At 41.5% G+C, this 21275-nt stretch overlaps 1 protein-coding gene across 2 annotated transcripts in view; it reads right to left on the minus strand.

Moving 5' to 3' along the window:
- TRANK1 (tetratricopeptide repeat and ankyrin repeat containing 1) overlaps window positions 1-15024 on the minus strand; it is a 69970-nt gene extending 54946 nt beyond the window's left edge. Inside the window, exons 1-2 of one of the 2 annotated variants that reach the window (XM_067560928.1) lie at window positions 14882-15024; window positions 937-1071 (exon numbers count right to left, since the gene is read on the minus strand). In XM_067560928.1, the coding sequence (XP_067417029.1) occupies window positions 937-1071; window positions 14882-14970 (224 nt within the window). In that variant the 5' untranslated portion in view covers window positions 14971-15024. Of the gene's footprint in view, window positions 1-936; window positions 1072-14784 lie in introns of both variants that reach the window. The other variant, XM_067560927.1, reaches the window with a different exon arrangement.
- Window positions 15025-21275: the final 6251 nt, after the last annotated feature.

The following is a 21275-nucleotide window of genomic DNA, read 5'->3' on the forward strand; positions in this document are numbered from 1 at the left end:
CCTCACGCGTCGCCTCTGGGCTGAGGAGCAGCAGCAGAGCCAGGAGCACCAAGGCAACGGCGAGCAAGTACCTCAGGGAGTATCTCATGGCAGCCGCACTTCGCAGGCAGGGGCCAGCTTTAGGGGGCGTTGCTGGCCAGCCCAGTCTCCTTTGGAAGAGAGGCAAGAGCATATCAGAGGCACAGCTGAAAGCTGTGCTGCACGTCTTGCCTGGGGAGCACCCGGCTGTGCAGAGGCAGCCACAGCACAGAGAGCCAGAGGCCCGAGCGAATTAAGGAGGCTCTCACCAGCTTCCGATCCGCCAGCTTCTGTGAAAACTGTGAAAAACTCTGTGCTAAATGGAAGGCAGAAATCTTGGCGGGGGGGGAAGGGGAGGGAGGCAGGATATGACCACACGTCCCAGCCCCTCATGTCACCTGAGTACAGCCACATTAGGGGTACCTGCATATTGCCTCCAGGCCTTCACCACAGCAAGCGGGCAAGGAGGGGGAAGAAAGCAGAAGAAGTCTGCCACACAGTGTACAATTCCTCCCAGAGGCGGTGAGGTTTATGCTCTGCCTCTCTCAAGGCTGTATCTGTTAGCATAGTCTAGCCCAATGCCAGTCGAAAGAGGCAGAGTGAAAGACAGAAAAAAATATAAGTCACAGTAAGTAATTTAATTCAAGTTTGAATTAAGCTGACTTTAATTTACAATAATTCTCAACACTTATACAGGGCTGTTCAAGTAATAGGATTATTAGCACGCCCATTTTACAGGTGGAGAAACAATGAATCAGAGGTATTAAGTGGCTTGCCAAAAGATAAAGACGAGTCAGTTTCAGGTCTCAAAAATTAGAGCTCAAGAGTTCCGGATTCCTGCTATCCTTAGATAGCTAGCCCCCTTATCTTTAAAATCCTCTTATCATTTACTCTGTCGTACATTAGCTGAATACTTACATCCTCCAGTGGAATAACTGACAGAGCACATTTATGGCTTCATCGTAGTTTCTGATGGCCAAGGAATAATTTCCATTTTTAAAGTTCTCATTTCCAGCTTTTTTCATAAACTCTGCATAACTCATGGGATCCATGCTAGTTGGGAGGGAAGAAGGGGGGGGGGGGGGGAGAAAAAAAAAAACACAAAAATTAAAACGCTATTCTACAGTGCTCCTCTTTCTGCAAAAATCACAAGAATACACCAGTTTCCTTCATAAAGGACCTAATCTTAAGGGGTGATAGCCAGTTTTTAATTAATTCAGTGGAAATTATGGATGTTCCTGGGATAAAACGCAAATTCTCTTTTACAACAACAATTCACTTTGGTTCTGGAGCCAATTTAAATATTCATCTCAAATTTTGCATGGCAATTTCTTCTCCCACCAGACATTTGGAGCAGGACAGGCAAAAAGCATCTTTTCTATCCTAGATGGTGAGGTGAATTTGGACCACAGCATTGATTCAAAATTCACCCGCTCATAATTTTTGTCTCCACCTCTAGCAGAAGTTAGTCCTCTGGCTGGCAAGTGGTTGGTACATTTCTCAAATCTTATTATATTAAATACCATTTTTCAAAATAACATTCCAATGTATTTAAATGGACACGGACATGTACATACAGTGGAAAAAAACGGGAGAGAACTACAGAATTGGTTTAAAAAAATCTCATTAAAATTGAATTAAATTAAAATTTTAATTTCAGTTGGTTGAAAAAAAAAAAAAAAAAAAAAAAAAAAAAAAGGAAATGTCTCAAATAAAAACTGACTTCTCCTGGGTTTGAACAGCTTTTCTGGTTATACAGGTAAACTGCATTACACAGCAAAACTGCATTACAATTTGATTATTGCCTGAAAATGCTGTCCTACAAACATTAGAGATATACCTAGCTCAGAAGAGCACAAAATCTAGTTTAAGACAAGATACAACAAGAGAATGTAACAAACACTCCAAGGGAACATGGAGGGGACAATGACAGAAACCAGAACTATTTTTGCAGTTTAAATTGCAAAACAAAATTACTCATACAAAGAAATGAAAGCAGTCACAAAATCCAAAACGTTTGGGGAAAAAGGATTCAAATACATTAAAAACCAACAACATTTACTTTGAGAAATGTTAGTTCAAAAACCACAAAAGAGAAAAGCAAGTTTTGAAACTTCACGTAAAATCCTTTTTCAAGTACAAACGATCAACAAACAAAAGTGTTGCTAAGCATTCCCATTAATTTGGAAATCTTGCATCAAACTCAAAAATCTGAGTATTGACAGAACAAGACTTAGGCCTGCTCTGTACTGGGGGGTAGGCTGACATAGCTACAGTGCTCAGGGGTGTGAAAAAAATCTACACCTCTGAGTGCTGTAGCTATTCCCAGCTAGGTCGATGGAAGAATGTTTCTGTTGACCTAGTTTCCACTACTTGAGGAGGTGAGGTTCTTACAACAATGGAAAAACCTCTTCCATCAATGTAGGTTGTATCTACATTACAGCGTTATGTTAGCATAGCTACAGCAATGTAGGTAGGCCACTACAGTCCCTGTAATGTAGACAAGGCCTGACTCAGTACTTGTCTTCACTATGAGTGATACAGGGGCAAAGCTACAGTGTTGTAACTATGCTGCTGTAACACCACTGCATAGATGCTTCCTACAGTGATGGAAGGGTTTTTGCCATCATTGTAGGTAATCCACCTCCCTGAGCAGTGGTACTAGGTCAACAGAAGCTGTCTTCCATTAACCTAGCCACATCTACACCAGGGATTAGGTTGGCACAGCTACGGCGCACGGGGCTGTGAATTATAAGGCTTAATCTACATTTGAAACTTAGGTCAACCTAACAACCTCTCTCAGGACCATCAACTTAGCTACCGCCTGTTGAAGTAGACTTATTACAGCTGTGCCACCGTAGCTCTTGTAGTACAGACCAGGCCTCAGACTGGGTACCACCTTGCTAGAGGAAAAATCTCACTGATTTAAATAGTACTTGAAGCAAAGTACTGCTCAGCCTGAGTAAAGATGGAAGAATTAGTCCATATAGTAACAAGTGCTTAGGTCTTGTTGCACCATACTGTCTGTGTACAGAGATGCAATGATGCAGGACAATCCCACATGGGAGGGGGTTCATAAAACAGTTACATTTTATTTGTTGAAATAAACAAAAACATTCTCACACATCATTTACAGCCCAAACTTTACATCATCCTACTAGTGCCAGAGAACCATAAAGGAGAACTGATCAGAAATCGGCTGTAAACAAAATTGACTAACATTAGGTTTCATCTACACTAGAAAGCATTAGGAGATGCAGTTAGGCAACTTACAACACTAACAACGCAAAACAGTTAAAGCATAATTTAATATTTTAATCTGGATAGGACCTTACCAAGTTTTTAGGATTATACTAAAGCCTTAGACACAAATCAGAGAGACAGATGCATTCATAGTGAAGATAGAACGTTAGTTTCATTCCTCAAGCTACAAAAAAATATAAAAAGCAATGAATTGTGAAAATAAATTAATATTTTTAAAAATAAATTCTTACCTAGGTTACGAAAAAAACCCTTAGATTTTTACAGTTCTTTCCATTTTAATCTATGATTTTTAATCTACATTTATCCCTTTAACAGGAACAGGTAAAAATCATGATTATAGGAAGAAAAAATATCCTGAAACAGGTTCAGCTACCAAGGTGTTTTCTTAATATACATTGTGTGCATGTGTTTGGTTCCGTGTAGATCAGAGGGTGTATATATAACCCATGATATGGCTCCTTTTATCAGGGCTGGACTTTGATTGTTGTTGTTTTTCAAGAATAAAGGTGGAGAATGTAGTGAGGGTGGGTGGGGTCTCTTGTTTTCTGGCCAGAATTAAATTGGTTTATTGTAATATTACATATTTATTTTAGGTCCATTTAAAATAAAAATCAACACTACAAAGAAGTTTAACAGACATGTTATAGGACAATAAAGCGAAAGCTCTCTGGTTACATTTGTTTGTTTTTGTTACTGATTTTCTGATAAATACAAATAGAAAAAAAGGAGGGGGGGGGGAACACGAGTAAATGGTTACAGCATTTATCACAAGAAATATCAAATTTAGAGACCACCAGAAATGTTAACCCCTTCTCACAAGACAAGAAAATGAAAAAGGAAATATGTTGGTATATAGGACCTGATTTTGATCTCACTTGCACCATTTTTACACTAGTGATTTACTCCTGATTTAGTGTAAGTGAAATCAGATAAGCTCATGTCTTCCCCCAGAAAGAAAAACGGTAAGAGATGGGCGACTCACCAGTTAAAGTCAAGAGGCTGAGAGGAACACAACTATCCTTCCTGTGCTAAAAGCAAAGGCAGAGCTTCTCCACAATTCCTCCTTCTCCTGCTGGGCTGGTGAAACCGATGAGAGCTCTTCCTCTAATTTCAATCTACTGGCTAGAATTGACCCACCCAAAACTTCTTCCCCGACATTAATCAAATCTTGCTTGGCATTTGCAATAACTTCCTCTGCCCAGTTTTTAATTTTTGTGATCTCCTGTATTTCCTGGTTCTCTTCAAAAGCGGTAGTGAAAAAATACAGCAAAAAAAAGTATTTTTGTGCAGTAAGCCAGAACAACCAGAAGCAGCAGAACTAAACATTTTGTGGAAGAGCCTATTCTTTTGAGCTTGCCAGTCAAAGGCCCAAAACAAATACTAATGAAATCAATGAGATGATTGCTTTCAACTTCAGAGGAAGCAAAACTGGGCATAAGAGCCAAGAGGTTTGGATATCCAAATCTGACAGCTGAGTGCTTATCAAAACAGAACCACTGAACTAACCATTTGCTAATTGCTACATAAAACGTATTGCTCTGTAACTCTCCTGGAAGCTTACTTATACAATTCTCTCTGAAAGAAAGCTAAATATCTGTCCATTCATAGGTGTTCATTGGGAGCAAACAAACATTCAACAAAGAGGTAATCTATTATTCTGGCTTGAATGAGCATAATTATTTATTTCATGCAACATAAATGGCAAAACTATAAGTAAAAGGTCTTGGCTTTCCTGCTGGGGAAATACCAAGTCCCTTACCATGTGGAAATCTTCCTTAAGTCACAGAAATACTGAAATATAGAGGGCTGTAGGGGGCCAGCCACAAAGACCATGCTTTCATAATAATTAAATGCAAGTAACTACATTAATTTAATATCAAGACGCTGGCCCTGAAAATAATTAAGACTATGCTTAACTTTACTACTGTGAATAGTCCCAGTGACGTTAATGAGACTACCCATGACAGCAAAATTAAGCACATGGGTGTTTGCAGGATCAGGAGCGAAGTACACAATGCTAAAATCACTGAAGTCTGATACTATTGCTACTGACTCAAAGGACGAAGCTCCCGCTGACTTCACTGGGATGCGTAGTTTTGCCAAGTCTTTGGATTCTGTTGAGACTCTCATGATATTTGGTGTTTCACTTGAAGTCCCAGTTCCTGGAGACATATGACGACATGAAAGTCTCAATTTTCTCTTTCTTTCTTTCTTTCAGTAACTTGTGGTTGTGAAGAAACGCTTGAAATTCTGTTCAGAGTGAATCCTAGAGACTCGATTAATTTTCTTTAATCACATGATCTTTTTTGAGGCCTGACTCATGATTTTTGAACATTTGGGTATAGCAATACTGAGAACTGGATCCCATAATCAGGAAATGTGAAAGTTAAAGGCCAAGACACGTTCAGTCTGCATGTGCTGGGTTTATACATTTTGTAAGACAAACATCATGTTAAAGCTACTTATTTAATGAGAAAAACTAGAATAGTAAGTTATATTATGTAATGTGGTTAAGTTAATGCTGTTGCAAGTTTATTTAGAAGCTTCACCTTATGGCAACAGTTGCTAGGTAGAAAAGGCCTTTTTCCCTAAGGCATGTCACTTCCTCCAAAACCCAGACAGCAGGGCTACAAGTATTTTTTTAAATGAAAGATGTTTTGGGGGAGTTATTTACATCCGGGTGATAATGTAATCAGCAATGGTGGGATGTGAGAAGCCTCTCTCAGCCTGAGGAAATTCATCCTCCGGAAGTCTTTGGGGTCACACTTCCTGTCATGCAAAAGGAATGCAACTTCTTATCCTTGCTCTCAAAGACACACAAAACCACATCAGCAGAAAACATAAACAAAACAAGTAAACTGTAGAAGATTGCCAAACACCTTTAACAGCATTCAGAGAGAAAAAAAATAAACCCACTTCAACAGGCAACATGAACATTTGCCAAGGAAGCAGCCTCTCTTACTTTCTGCCCAAAGCAAACACCGCAGCTATGAGGCAAAGAGATGGAAACCTCTCCCAGCCTCTAACCACCATAGAAAGAAGGACTGCACGAACATCAGGCCAATCTAATACCATTGTTAAACTGAAAGGTCCCAAAAGCCACACAAAGGAGGCAGGAACACTTTACACTTTGTTCCCTGGATGCTGCACAAAAAAGTTTTCAGTCTGCGTTGAAATAGTTGTTGTGTGCAAAGAGTAAGAAAACAATATAAAACTTCTTAAAAAATGTGATTTGGCTCTGCATTAAATGGCAAAGATGACGCACAAAAAAAAATCAAACTTGCAGAACGTGCTGTTATTTTTGCACCTGTGATTTTCCAATATTCTAGCTATGTCGCTCAGGGTCATGAAAAATGTCATGCCCTGAGTATCATGGCTAGGGCGCCCTAATTCCCAGGACAGATACAGCAAGATGGACAAAAGATTTCTTCAGTCGACCCAGCTACTGCCTCTCAGAGAGATGGATTAACTACACCAATATAGGAAGCATCTACACTAGGGTGGTGTAGCTGCAGCGCTGTGGCACCTGTAATGTAGACATAGTGAGTGTGACTATCTAGTTGTGACCCAAACAAATGAAAATTTCAAGCACAGGAAAAATAATAGACTTGTCAAGTTTGGACAAGGCCATCCCCCCAAGGCCTGTTAAGGTTAGGAAAAAAGAGAACTGTTAAGTAGCACATTTTCATTAAGTGCTATTTAAAATGGTGGTAGCACCTAGCTTAGACACGTTTTAATGCTTTTTAAAATGTGTTATTTGGTCTGTATCAGCCCAAAGTTCACCCAGGCTACAGAAAGGGTCTAAGTTTCAAGGTCACCCCTGAATGGCTCCTGTCAGTCCATGACCATTCTTTGATTGACTTTGCCCATCCTCCCAGTTCTACACCACACAATAATTCAAAATCAACCAGACACTCGAGCTAAAAAGTAAAGGAACATCAAGGCCTGGGGATAGTATCAAACAGTACTTTAGTGTTCATTTTCAAGGGGATGTACAGACACTGCAATTTAAGTGCCACGTATTATTTTTGCTCTGTCTAGGGCTGACCATGACTTCCAGATCCTTGATTAAATTTTATTGAATCTTTATTGAAGGCGTATTCCATCCAAAGTGTTAACTTCATAAATCACTAATTATTTACTTTGTTAAATAAGTGGGCTTTTTTTAACTGGTTGAGATTTTTTTTAAATAAAAATTAAAACTAACTAAAAATCCTTTTCCCCGCTCAACTACTCTGCATTCAGACTCCGGCAATATCATTTTACTAATTCTCCAAGTCAGACAAAGCTTGAATTCCTAACGTAAAAAACAATCAGAAAAATTTTTAAAAGCACAACAAAAGCTAGCCTTCTTTCTACAACATAGAGGAAGAAAAAGAATATCATAGCCCTACTTTTTGCCCCTCCCCTTTCTTTGCAGCACACTTTTAAACAAAGATTCATCTGGAAAGAGATATATCATTTGGACATTTCTCATACCACAACGCAACCTATTAATTGTCCTTACTTTATGGCTCTGAACCTGCAATAAACTCTGCATGCAGAGACCTTTGTACCCACATGGAGTCCATCGCCAGATCAGGGCCTAAGCTACTCTCTTTAAGGGTAAGACTACACTACAGCTGGGAGCATGCCTCCCAGACGAGGTAGACAGATTCATGCTAGCTTCACTTAAGCTAGCATGCTAAAAATAGCAAGTGCAGCATAGAAAGCAGCTTGGACTAGCCACCTAAACTCAGACCCAAGGGGTCAGGCAGCCTTGGAGTCTCCCAGCTGCAGTGTAGACATGCCCTAAGTGTGAACAGCAGCAGTGGTGCTGGAACAGTTTTTGTAGTGGGGATGCTAAAGGCGGAAACCATGTGTTTGGGTTGTTATTACTACTTCAAGCCAGGGTGTGTGCAACTACCCCTAATTCCAATAGCTATGCATAGCAGCATCTGAGCCTAACCTACTTTAAGTGCCCACATAGAGATTAGGTTGTTTTGCCCACGTTCTGAAATGCACACAAGGGTTCTCAATTTTGGTTGAGTGTAATTCCTGGAGATTTCATCACAACATAATCCTTAATTAGAGATTAATCTTTAATTCCTGGAGACTTCAGAAGAGAGTTGCCACGTGTCCGGTCGAAAAGGGTGCCTGACAGTTCCAGTCAGAAACACCGACCGGACACCAAAAGTCCAGTTATGCCTACAAGGGTGCTAGAACCTTGGGGGACAAGCAGGCACTGCCCACTGCAGCGTGGCACTTGGCTGCTGAGAGAGCCAGGGGGACAACATGGCTGTGATCATCTCCCAGCCCAGCTCCGCGGGTGGCAGGTGAGTCATGGGGGAGAGGCCAGGCCAGCTCCCTGTCCATCTTTTGCATTCCCATGTCCCCACTCTCTAGCCCGCATCTCTGCCTGTCCGCTCCCTGGGGCTCACTCCAGTCTTCCCAGCAGCAGGCTCAAGGGCGTGAAGACACTAGCCCTGTGGAGCGGCTGTGATTCGCCTGGATGCTGCGGGTAACGCAGGGAGTCTCTGGGCACCTCATGGGGCTGCATGTCTCTGGGCAGCTCAGGAAGGCAGCTAAGACTTGACGGAGCAGTGGACAGTGCTGCAGGTGTTGTGGGGCAGGGATGCAAGGCTGGGGTTGGAGGTTTGTGTTGTGTTGTTCTGTGTACGCAGGTAATGGCATGTGTTTGGATTGTACAGTTTGTTTTAGGTTGTGCTCTGTGGGGTTGGGTTGGGTGTGTGTGGCTGCACTGGGTGTACGTTTTGTCGTGCTGTATGGCTATTTTGTGTTGGGGTTGTGTATGCGTTTTGTGTTGTGCTGTGCCTGCATTTGGATTGATTTGTGCTGTGGGTGTATATGGGTTGGGTTTCCATGGTTGTGCTGTATACGTGTTTTGTGCTGTGCTGTATGTGTGGTTGGACTGGGCTGTATGTTTCCAGACAGAAACTTAAAATCTCTCCTTAGTGTCTCATCTAAATTTCCTCAGCTTCAGAGCCCAGGAATTAGCCCCTGAATAAGGCTTGGAGATCCCAGCACCTAAACAGGGCTACCAGAGCCAGTTCAACAAAAATCCAAACCCAAACTAAACACTCACCCAAGAGGAAAGAGGATGGGAATAGGAAATATCTTTTCCCCCTTAAAGATATTTATTTATTTATGGTCCATTTCAAATGCTGTCCAAAGTTTGTTTTTTCAAAAAGGTACTTTGTGTAAAAAGAAAAAAAATCAGAAGGAGAAATGACAACTGTTACCCTATAATACTGCCGGAAGCAGAATGAATACTTATGCTGATTATTGCTGACAATTTAAAAGTTTCATCTGTTTAAAGTCAATATGTAAAGACAGTTTGGCTGGGATGCTTCTCAGTTTTTCTGAAGGCTGATTTTTATTTATTTATTTATTTTTATAGATGAGGTAGATAATATGAGGCTTTTTTATTATTATTTTTGGAGCCACATGCAAGTTATAATACACAAACTTCCAGGTCAAGAAAATTGCTTCTTAAGGAAATGCTGTGAATTCATATTAGAAAACATGGCTTATTATATATACACAGTGATTTTTTAGTGAAATTCCTACAAAGGAGGAGGAGTGGGAAAGGACCACCAAGGTTTCAAAGCTGTGACCTGAGGTAAAAATCTTGTCATAATATATTTTAGAAAATGAGACTAATGCGAGTCACAGAAAAAATATCTAGGGGAAAGGACAAATGCATTCCTTTGGCTGTGAAGTTACTGAATGTTCAGGGCTAGAGAGTGCATAGATTAGAGGAAAGTGGACATTTCCCTAGATTCATCTTCTACAAATAAATCTTTATGGATCCCAGTCTGCAAACACATTGATGTTTGTGAATAACTTTGGAGCCATTCCAGTCTATTAATAAAGTACATATTACAAGCTTTTAAAAAGTTATATACTCTTCAGCAGATGGAATTGGCACAGTTCTTTTGATTTCTTTCCACAGTAACAATTTTTGGGCCCAATCCTGCACATTTACTTACAAGAATAATCTTTGCTCCTGCAAGTAATTTTATTGACTTTAAAGTTACTTCAATGGGACCACTGACGTGAATAAGGGGTAATCAGATGAAACAGGGTTTTCAGAATCAGCTGCTTAAACACGTCTGTCAGTTTTAAACTTTTTCTTTTCTAATTATTCAAAGCAATTACACCTTGTTTAGTAAGAATCAAATGAAAGTTTTAGTTTTAAAGGGGAGAGAGCAGCAATCCAGGGGGAGAAGAGTGAGTTGGGTCAGGGCCTCAGGGGGAGGGAGCAGAACAGCAGTGTCCAGTTTTCAGAAATTGGAAAGTTAGCAACCTAATCGCAACCCATGATAACAGTATCCTAAAACAAAATGTTATCAGCAATTTTTTTTAAAAAAACATAGCAGTTTTGGCATTTGCAAGGATTTTTTTTTTTTTTTAATGTCACAAGGTTTAATACATTAAAATACTCGGTAGATGACATTTGTTTCTTCAAGGCTAGAAGAGAGAACAAAGTATGGGGAGGAAGCATAATTGCCTTACATGCACAGCTCTTAGAGGTGGAGCTGAAAAAAAAGAGGAAGGAGATTCAGCAGTTGGTGTTGGCAAATTTTTGCCACTCTTTGGTACAGATAGTAATACTAGGTGTTATCTGGGAAATTAACAATGTCAGAGATGGTTGGGTTCACAGAAATCAGAGAGATAAGGGGTGTAAGGAATTTTGAGATGAAAATCGGCCTTGAGGTTAAGGCGTTGGACCGGGACTCCAGCTCAAATTCCAGCTTTAACAAAAGCCATCCTGTGTGACCCTGGGCAAATCACTTAGGCAGAATTATTATCCCAATTGTACAGATGGGAAAGGGAGACTTTCTCCCACCTTTTATCTGTTATGTATGTTTAGACTGTCAGCTCTTCACAGCAGGTCATGTGTCTTACTCTGTGTATTTACAGTGCCTAGTGAAATGGAGCCTCAATCTCTGCCAGGGCTCCAGGCACAACTAAAATGCAAAAAATAAACAATGGATAGATATTTAGTTGATTTCCAGGCAGGGAAGACAATGGGGGGAGCAAAACAATAAGTAAAGATTATAGGAAAAGCAGTTAAGAGGCAGACAAATGCCTTCAGATCCCTTGTTAAACAATGAATCATCTTTGTTACGAATTCTTAAAGGAGGAGGAGAATGGTTTAGTGATTAGGGATATAGGATAGAATTTGGGAGACACAGATTAAATTCTCTCCTCCTTCACTGACTTTTTGTGTGAGCTTGGGCAAATCACTTAGCCTCTCTGTGTCTCAGTTCCTCATCTGTAAAATGGAGATAATAGCACTTTCCAGTCTCACAGGGATTTTGCAAACTGCTGAGAAATCTACTGATGAACAACTAGCTTGTGATATCTCTAGACATACTAAATAGTACCTATGACTGATTTGGAGCTGCTCTGTAGTAATTTATGAATACTGTGTGTTGACTGCTTATTGGGATGTTCACTGCATGAATACTGGTTTAGTTTAATAGGGGTGCTGTAAGGAAAACAAGTAGGAAGGAATCAAAATGGCTGAAGATAAGCAAACTTCTCAGCAAACACTTAAGAGCTGTTAAAAGACAATGCCCAAACTATTAATTTTGACAATTCAACCTCCTGACTCCAGCCAATTTACAAAACTAGTTTTGATGAGTGGGGCCAAGGCGTGGGAACCAGAAGATCAAAAAGCACTATAACAGTTGAAAAATGGACTTTTTCTCAAGGAGGAGACAGCTATTCAGGAAAAAATCAGAGTAACCTACAGGGCCTGCTGGGGTATCTACAGAAGTTAGGCCTGTAAGGTACCATTGGGGATGGCAAGCCTTTAGGTAAGATAGATGTGTGCAGATTGTTTTAAAAGCCTTCTTCTCTAAAGGCTTTGTTCCTACTGTTAAATTACAATTTGGTTTTAAGAGTACTGTCTGGCCACTATACACACACACTCGAAGGAAAGAACTGCAGGTGCTGGACCCATCAGACCTGCTGTGTAAGCATAGTCGATACAGAGTACTGTAGCTCAGAGCCTAGTGCGCAAACGGGAGAAATGTGGAATTCCACCCCACCACAGAGGCATGAGGGCTTGCCACCTGAGGGGATGCACTCAAAGAAACCAGCAAAGGAACAGAGGTGCAGCTAGCACTGTAACCGTGACAGAACCTTACACCATGAGTAAGAACCTGTGAAAAATCACAGGTGTTTTTTTTTTTTTTAAATTCATGGGCAGCAGCACAATATGCACAGCCACCAAGTCCCCCCCTGAAGTGCTGTGATTGAAGTGGAAGTGGGCATCCATGTACACTGGTCTTATGCTTAGCACAGCTTCTAGCGCACAGCCAGACTCAGCTGGAGCAGCAATTTGGGGCGAGGGGAAGGGAAAGAAGAACCAGCAACTGGTTTTACGTAAGGCACGGTAGCCAGCCCTGCCACTGCCATTTGGAATGAACATGACGAGCTGCACCAAGCTTAAGACCAGCGAACGCAGATGCTCGCTTCCACCTCCCAAAATTTTTACAACAGGTTTTGAGCTAAGCTTGCTATTTCCACCCAGTCCATGAAATTGTGGTTTTCACAGAGCTCTAACCAAGAAATCAAGGAAACTAGTCACAGAGTAAGATACCTTCACTCATGCTGAGTTGTATCACATCTGTTCCTTTGAGATCACTGGCTGAACGGCACTTCAGAAGTGAGAAACCTTGATTCACCCACAGATCAGATACGACTCTCATACGAACGAACATAAATTGTGTTCATCCCGTTTAGATTTGTAAACTGCACAGGGCAAGTACCTGTCTAACAACATGTCTTGTGAAGCCCCATGAAAACTTACAACTCTACAAGTGAAAGATAATACTAATAAAATGCACAGTATTGCAGCTCCACCACTTAAACACAAGAATTAAACATTAATCTGATTAATTTAATGGTGTAGTTCTTCACCACAGAATATGCTAACAGCCATTGTGGGTTTATTTAAAAAGATTTCTCTTTGCTTGACGTTCTTTCTCCTTGCCTTCCAAACCAAACTCACGCTAGCATGTGGCTTTGACCTCACTGAAGTCACTAAATACACTGTTTACACCATTGGTGAATTTGGCCCTATTAGCTAAAGTAGTGTTTTCCTATTATAACAGAACAGGATTTTTTTCCTTTTCATTTCAAAGTTATCTCCTCCTCTTCCCTGTGACAATGGCAATAGAAATATCTTACTTCCAGGAGGATGGCTGTGTACATAAAACAGAGTTACACTCTAAGAAGTCATTTTGTATTTATATAGCATTTCCAATCTCCATTAGGGAAATACCGCAAATTGTTAAGTCTAGTTTCGCTCCACTGGGGGTAGCAACTCTGAGAGTCTTAGTGTAGATCAGACACCAGTTGCAGTCACATTTTAAGCACCACAAGATGTCATCCAGCCCAGAGCAGATCTAGTCAACAGAGTACTTGAAACTCAGGTAGCTATTTCTCAGTACTGCTGGTGGAGCTGAACCAGTATAAGCAATGGTGAGAAATCTCTGCAAGATTTCCCTGGTGTAAACAAAGCCAGTGAGTCAATATCAGAGCTGGGAATAGAATTCTACAAATCCTGGCTCCCTCATCTGTGCTGAGACTATATTCAACCCTGAAGAGTCCAATGTATCTATTTTCACAGATGCATGGGGAAAGCATTGGACTCCTATTAACATATTTTCCAGGAGATTTGAAAGCCTTTTACCACTAGCAATAAACCTCAATAATCTATTTTGTAATATTGCAAAACTGCTGGTTTGTTTTGGAACAAACTGCCAAGAAAGGGATTAAAAGAAAAACAAACATTACGAGGATGAGTTATTACCAAAGTGCAGAGACCATGCACTGTACTTTTTAAAAAAAAATCTTTTCAGTTTGCACAGAGACCAAAAAAAAAAAAAAAAAAAAAGCATTGTGGAATAGAACAAGACAATCCCTGTGGGATAAGGGGTCCAACTCCATTAGAAAATGTGCTCATTTCTAGACTGCACTAAAGGAAGTCCCCACACCTTTAAACACAGATATACACAAGTGGCTCCCTCCTCCCCCACTTTTTTTTTTTTTTTTTTTTAAAAGTACACTGCACCCAGGGTACCACAAAATAGATAAAGCACGCACACTGCCCCGCAGGCATGCAGGTGAAAGAGCAGTGATGGCCTCATATTTCACCCCATATGCAGGCAAAATATTTACAACTACACCCATTATTTTTGCATGTGTAAAATATAACGAATCTCCTTCCCCTTATAAGCAACCTGGATCCTCTACTGCGTTCCCTGAGCACCCCACTGACTTCAGTGGAAGCTTCGGGTGCCTAAGAAAGGTGGGACTGGGAGCCCCTAAAAGAGACACATCCTTCAGTGCAACGCAGCCATGCTGAACGCTACAATTGGAGAGTGGGAGCGGTTATGGGAGAGTGGTCCCTGGGCCTTCTCTCCTCTGCGGGAACAAGCGGGGGAAGGTGGTGGGTTCATGCACTGCACTGAGTGCACATACCCTAAAGCAAAGGTACAGGCTGCTCCGTTCTGCAGGAAATTCCCTGGCTTGCTGCACCTCTTTGGGACACAATAGCCGCACGAACGCACCAAGCTACCTGAATCCTGAAGGGGCTGCAGCAGGACGCCAGTAGCCAGAGGCATTTGCTGCTGCTGCTGCTGCTGCTGCGCCTGCTCTTTGCTCCATTCCGCGCTCAGCTGTGCAGAGTGATCTGGCGCTACTCAGCTGCTGCTGCTGGCCGTAAACAAAACCACCCATCCCCGCGAGCCCACTCGCTCCACGCCCAACCAGGCCCGGGCCACGTTCTAACCCCTCCCTCCCAGCGACGTCATTTCGGGGAAACAAGGGGCGGCTGGCTGCTGCTGCTGCTGCTGCTGGGGATGGATGGATGGAACGCTGAGCGGCTGAGAGTTCGACAATCGAAACCCAACCTGTCTGCTCGTTCTCAGCTGTCCGCCGCCCGCTGCTCGGGGGGGGGGAGCAGAGCAAGAGTTGTCCCCAAGCCTCTTGCGCGTTGGAAGTCATCCTCTGGCGCTTTAGCTCCCAGTGTTAACCTACCTGTAAGGAGCGCTTTATTATTGGAGGTGCTAGAAAGGCAACATGAGCAGAGACAGCCCAAGGCTTGGATCTTGATTACCAACCTCAGCCCCCCCACCTTTGCAATCCAGAGCCCGGGGATTGTTTTTGACCATGATGATACTTAAAGAGCAGCTGCAAAGTTTAAATGGTGATTTCAAACTTTGGGGTCCTGTGTTGTGGTCCTCTCCCCGAAATCCTTTGAGTGTGAAACGGATTTTGCTGTGTGTTCACCTGAGACATTTAAATATCATACCATCATTATTTCAAAGTCTGCATGATTCAACATTATGTTTCTGAATAATACATTATTACTAATTATTGGGAGACAGCATGGAGTTAGTGGATAGAGCAAAAGACTGGGAACCAGCAGAGATTCTGTCTTAGCAGGACTGTTACTGTGTGACCTTGTACAAACCTCTTAAGACCTAGTGTTCAGGGGTAGGTGTGAATGGTCAACGTGTATGAAAATCATGCTTTCTGTTTTCCTCTCAGCTTTTCTACCTATAAAATGAGGATGATGTTATGTACCCATTCTCAGAAAGTACTGTAAGGTTTTTGGTTAATTAATATAGAACTACAAGGTAGTAGTAGTACTTTGCAAAGTATTACTAATTGGAGGATCTTTAAAAATGGAATAATATTTAAAATATCTCAATAACATACGCAACATATAATGGAAGTATGTAGAGTATTCATATATATTAAGTTTCTGTGTTACTTTTCATCTCCGAGCACTTTACAAATAATTAATTAATGATGCCTCACAACACTTCAGTGAAGTGGATAACTATTTCTGCACTTATTTTAGTGTGAGACAACCCTGTGTGTATAAGGAAACCTCACATTTTTAAGCAATTTGAAATGTTCACATTATACTTCCTAAGATTTTTTTATTTTTAAATTAAAGAAAGTGAATTGATAGCCTACAGCAAAGATGAATAACTTGTAAATGTATCTTTTGGTAATTAATTATTTTGTTATACACAAGTTTTTAAAATGGGGTATTTCAATAGCCTGAGAGCTGTTACAGTCAGCTGATCTTTTTATACAAGGTCTTAGAGGCTGAAAAATCTGTATCTTCTACACAGAGCATTTTCAGAACTTCTGCTACTGCTGTAGCACCACCGCTGCAGTACTAGCAACTGTGCATTGTTACCACTACCACCATTCTTACTAGCAAGCATGCCTGTACCTCTGGACGCTCAGTACTGCCTCCATAAATGTCAGTTACTCTTCTTTCCACACTCAACTTTAAAGACGAAACTCATCAGCCTTGCATACGTGTCTGGGGTAGGGCTGCAGTATTTGAAGGTGTTCCTTTCACTTTCAATGAGAGGGGAAGATGTTACTTAAGCACAGGCTACGTTTCATGCCAAGTTTCATTTTTAAAGCTGGGTGTGAAAGAAAAAACAAATTAAGTTTCACTTGGAGATACCGTAATGAATGTTTGTTGTGAGGGTGTCTCAGGTCATAGTTCTGCCTGAATTCTGTAGCAGAATTTGGCAAGAAATTTTATCAGAATTAATGTGAGGTGACTAAAGTGAAACTGAGTGCCTACATTTAAGTGGGAAGACCCAGCATAGTTTCAAGTTTGCACCAAACGTCAAGTGAACTGGCCTTCACCTCCATGAGCCAGGCCTCAGCCCTGGCAACAGGCTTATGTACATTTTGCCCAGTTAGTGGGAGTTTTGCCTGAGTAAGAACTGCTGCATCTCACCAGGGACTTTGTCTTCTTCAGCTCACTTAATATATATAAATAAAATTACATGGAGTAGTCTCTAAAGTTCTCCTCTGTTATCCTAACACTGATACAGCTGTGCCACTGATGCTAGCAAGTGTGGGAGCACTAGTGTAGACCACGCACAAGGTGGTTTTGCCACTGTGTTGTCTAGACTTTCTCTGATCAGAGTTAAATGATGTTGTGGTAAAAATCTGTACTAGTAGTGGGCTGCACGAAAGCCCACTAAGGCAGCAGATATGTATTCTGCCTTACTGCCAAATTAATAAGGTCTTCTTTATACACAAAAGTTGTACCATTTTAATATATTGATATAGTTAAAGCAGTACAACTCCTTTAGTGTAGATGCAGTTATTATACAAGGTGTAGCTTTTTCCCATATGAAAAGGGGAAGAAGTATGGCCAGGTCTACACTTATAAAGCTTTGCTTGTACTATACTGGTAAAACATTCCTAATGTGGAGGCAGCTATTACTGCAGTTTTGCCAGGATAGCTTTTTCCAGCTTCCCTGAGCAAAATGAACGGTACAAGCAAAGGCATGATTTTGCTAATATAACTGTGTCTGTGCTAGAGGCTTTTGCCAGTATGGCTATGTCAGTCACGGATCATACCTCATCACAACCCCAACCAACATAGCTATGCCAGCAAAAATTTGTCATGTAAACCTGGCCAATAATGCACCTAAATACCCATGGAACTGCATCCACAGTAGCAGTTATAGCAGTGTAACTATTTCAGTTAAAAAAAAAATCACAACCCTAACTGAAATAGTACAAAAACTATGTGTAAACCAGGTCTAGGTGGTTTTATCGTTGGCACCCTTTACTGGGGAAGGGACTTTCACTCCCCTTTGGTCTGCCTGAACCATGATTCATAACCATCTTTCAATATTATTATTCATATTTGTATTGTGGCAGCACACAGGGGCCTCAGTGAGGACTGAGTCCATATGCCATATAGGAAGATACAGCCCCTACTCCAAACAGCTTACTCTCTAAAAGGACAAACCAAACCAAAAGTGATAGAATGGATGAGGGAAAGCAGTGCAAGCTACTAAGTGATCAGCGTGACAGAAACTTATCATGGTAGTTCTGTCTCTTTTGTTTTGGAGAAGAGTTCGCTGAAGTAAAAACAAAGGGTGAAGGAGACTGAAGTGGAGAGGTGGAAGAGAGTACAGGAAGGGAGAGAAGCATGGTGAGGACTGGGAGGGTGAAGCTGGGTAGTTGAAGGGTGACAGTGGCAGGAGAGAGGCAGGATGGAGGGCAACCAACAACCCACAACAGTACAGCAAATGAGAAACAAACATCCAGAGTCCAAGGCAAGTTAAGGAAATCCGCAGCAGGTATAACTGTATCAATGCTGTTACATCCGTGCAAACGTCATTCATTTAGACAGGGCCCTAGTTCCAGAGTTGAATGGAGGATGATAGTGGTACTTCTTGTGAAGGCTCCTTTGGCTACACCTGGACAGGGAGAGACTGCTGAGCCCCGTGCCCAACCAGTTCCTCTGAATCTAGTGCAGATGAGCATGAAGGAGATAAGGCAGACAGGATTTTTTAAAAACAAGCATGCCAGCCACACCAAGTAGCCTACTTCCACCAAACCTTGTCCTGTCAAATGTTTAGTTTTCCAGATTCATTAGGGAAGGATCAAGTATAAAGCACTATGAAATGGAATAAACCGGCAATAGGGACAGTCCCTCCTAATTTCACCAAGTCTTATCAAGCAGCCCCCCAAGTATCCCTCCCCTACAACATAATATGGATGTGTATGGGAAAAGCAGTCTTCCCAGTTGTTGCAAAGGAAATGTCTGGGTAATAAAATTATAAGGACTTGGCTTCAGGAAAAACTTTCATGGTTTAAATCAGGGGTGGGCAAACTATGGCCCGTAGGCTGCATACGGCCAACTGAACTGTTCATCAGGCCCTCCAGCTCAACCAGTGGTCCATGAGCTCCATTCAGGTGGTCCGCGGAAAGGTTGCGGAACAAGCTGTGTGGCGCAGCAGCACCCCCCTCCAGCCCCGCACCTTCCCCCCACCCTTCTCCCACTATGTGGGCCTAGCAGCACCCTGACTGGAGCCGCTCCTGGAGCATTAATGGCCCGCCATACAATTTCTATACCCAGATGTGGCCTTCAGGCCAAAAGGTTGGCCCACCCCTGGTTTAACTAAAGGCATGGTTTTAAATTAGTTTACTTAGGCCAGTGCAAAAGGGTGTGTGGATGTGGTTATTTCAGTTTAAACCAACCTTAAATCAACTGGGAAAAGGTTTAATCCACCAAAATAAACCACTTTTAAACTGATCTAAGGCTGTGTCTACACTAAGAACACTACAGTTGTGCCATTCTAGTGTAGACACTTACTGCAGTGACAGAAAGAGTTCTTCCATCACTATAGTAAATCCACCTCTCTGAGGTGAGATAATTAGGTCCATGGAAGAATTCTTCCATCAGTGTCATGGTGACTACACCAGGGCTTAGGTCAGCTTAACTATATCACACAGGGCATGACATTTTTCACAGCCTGAGTGATTTAGTTAAGTCAGCCTAACTTTGTTGCGTAGACCAGCCTTAAGTGTCCACACAAGGTTTTGCATTCAGTTAACTAAATAGATTTAAAAAACAGTTTAAGTTAAACCAGTGCAATTTCTCATGCAGACAAGGCCTAACTGTCTAGAAAAAAGAACTTTTTGCACTGGGTTAGCTGCACTGGTGGAAACCCCTGGAGCAGCCACACTACACTCATGTAAAAAGTGATATTGGTGCATCTTACCCAGTGATGAACTGGAGTACGTTGGATGGGTGGAAGTCACATTTTACACTGGTGCAATATGTCTACACTACAGGCTTGCACCAGTTCAGCTCACCTTAATGTAGCCACATCAGTGCAAAACAACTCCAACCCACTGCAGACAAGCCCATAGGGATGCTGTAGTGCACTTTGGGCATTTACATCTATGCAAAGTGCTACCAGATCATAATGGTAGCATTTCACACCCACTTTACAGAAGCGTAACTGACTACACAAGATACAAAGTAGTGAAGAATTGGGTCCATAGATATATATATTTTTAAGTAAGTATTGTTATCTCCCTGTTTTATCTGAATAGCAGCTTTCACGTTCCTGATTTTCAACTTGATTCAAACCCCTTTGAAGTCCATAGAAAGACTTCTACTGATTACAGTGGCCCTTTGTCCCAGGCTTTCCACAAAGAACCACATATAGATGGGAACAAAGGAAAAACACCCAACTAATGTAGACCAACACTTTCAGATCCCAAAGTTAAAGTCATTTAACAAACACTCAGCAGTATTATACCCTCAAATATTATTTACAAATAATGTCCAGATGGAGCAATGCCTTTTTTTTTTTGGGCTGCCATGTCCTGAAGTTCTTAGTCAGTTTTTACCATCTCTTGCTCAGGCAATACTTTTAAGAGGATCTGAAGGCTTGTCCACACAAGTAAGTTAGTGTGCAGTGAGCTTGAGGGTGAATTTAAAGAGCAACTAACTACTATGCACTAACGTCCCCTGTGAGCATTCTTACTGGGCACTCAGAATGCCCTCGGGTGATTTAGCTTAATACACTTCCAAGGTGAGTGCTCAGTAAAAGTGTCCACAAGGGGAGGTTGTGCAGAAAACTAGTGCACACTGGCTACTGTAGGCTTCTTCCCCTGTGAAGACAAGCCCTGAGTTTTTATTTGCATAGAATCCTCTTCAAGATTAATGCAAAGCAATTTTAGTGCGTAACACCTTCATTTTCATGCACTGCCTGGGAGAGTGACTTGTACTGGGCAGAATTGGTGTAAACACCTAACCTTCTATAACTGGTGTTACAGTTACTGTACTATTGATGTGTAATGGGCTCTTGAGTTGAACAAAAAGTTAATGAGTCTGCATACCAACCAAGTAAAAGTGGAAAGGTTAAAAGCAGATATGCCCAAACCCTTTAACAAAGCAACTGACTGGAGATGAGTTATTGACAATCATCAGCAAGCAATAGAAGTGGAGAGCAACAGTAAATGCCTCCAAATGGAATGGAAGAAGAAAAAGTAAGGGATGTGTAATTCTATAACTTTCAAGCCTCTAGAGACTGGCCAGGATTACTGAGAGAGAGAACAAAGAAACTTGCCTGGTTGCTGTAAGAAACACAGGACATATCTACATGGGGAAATTT

This window comes from Emydura macquarii, unplaced genomic scaffold, assembly GCF_026122565.2.
Source record: "Emydura macquarii macquarii isolate MOO-44397 ecotype Brisbane River unplaced genomic scaffold, CSIRO-AGI_Emac_v2 contig_2321, whole genome shotgun sequence".
NCBI lineage: Eukaryota > Metazoa > Chordata > Testudines > Chelidae > Emydura > Emydura macquarii.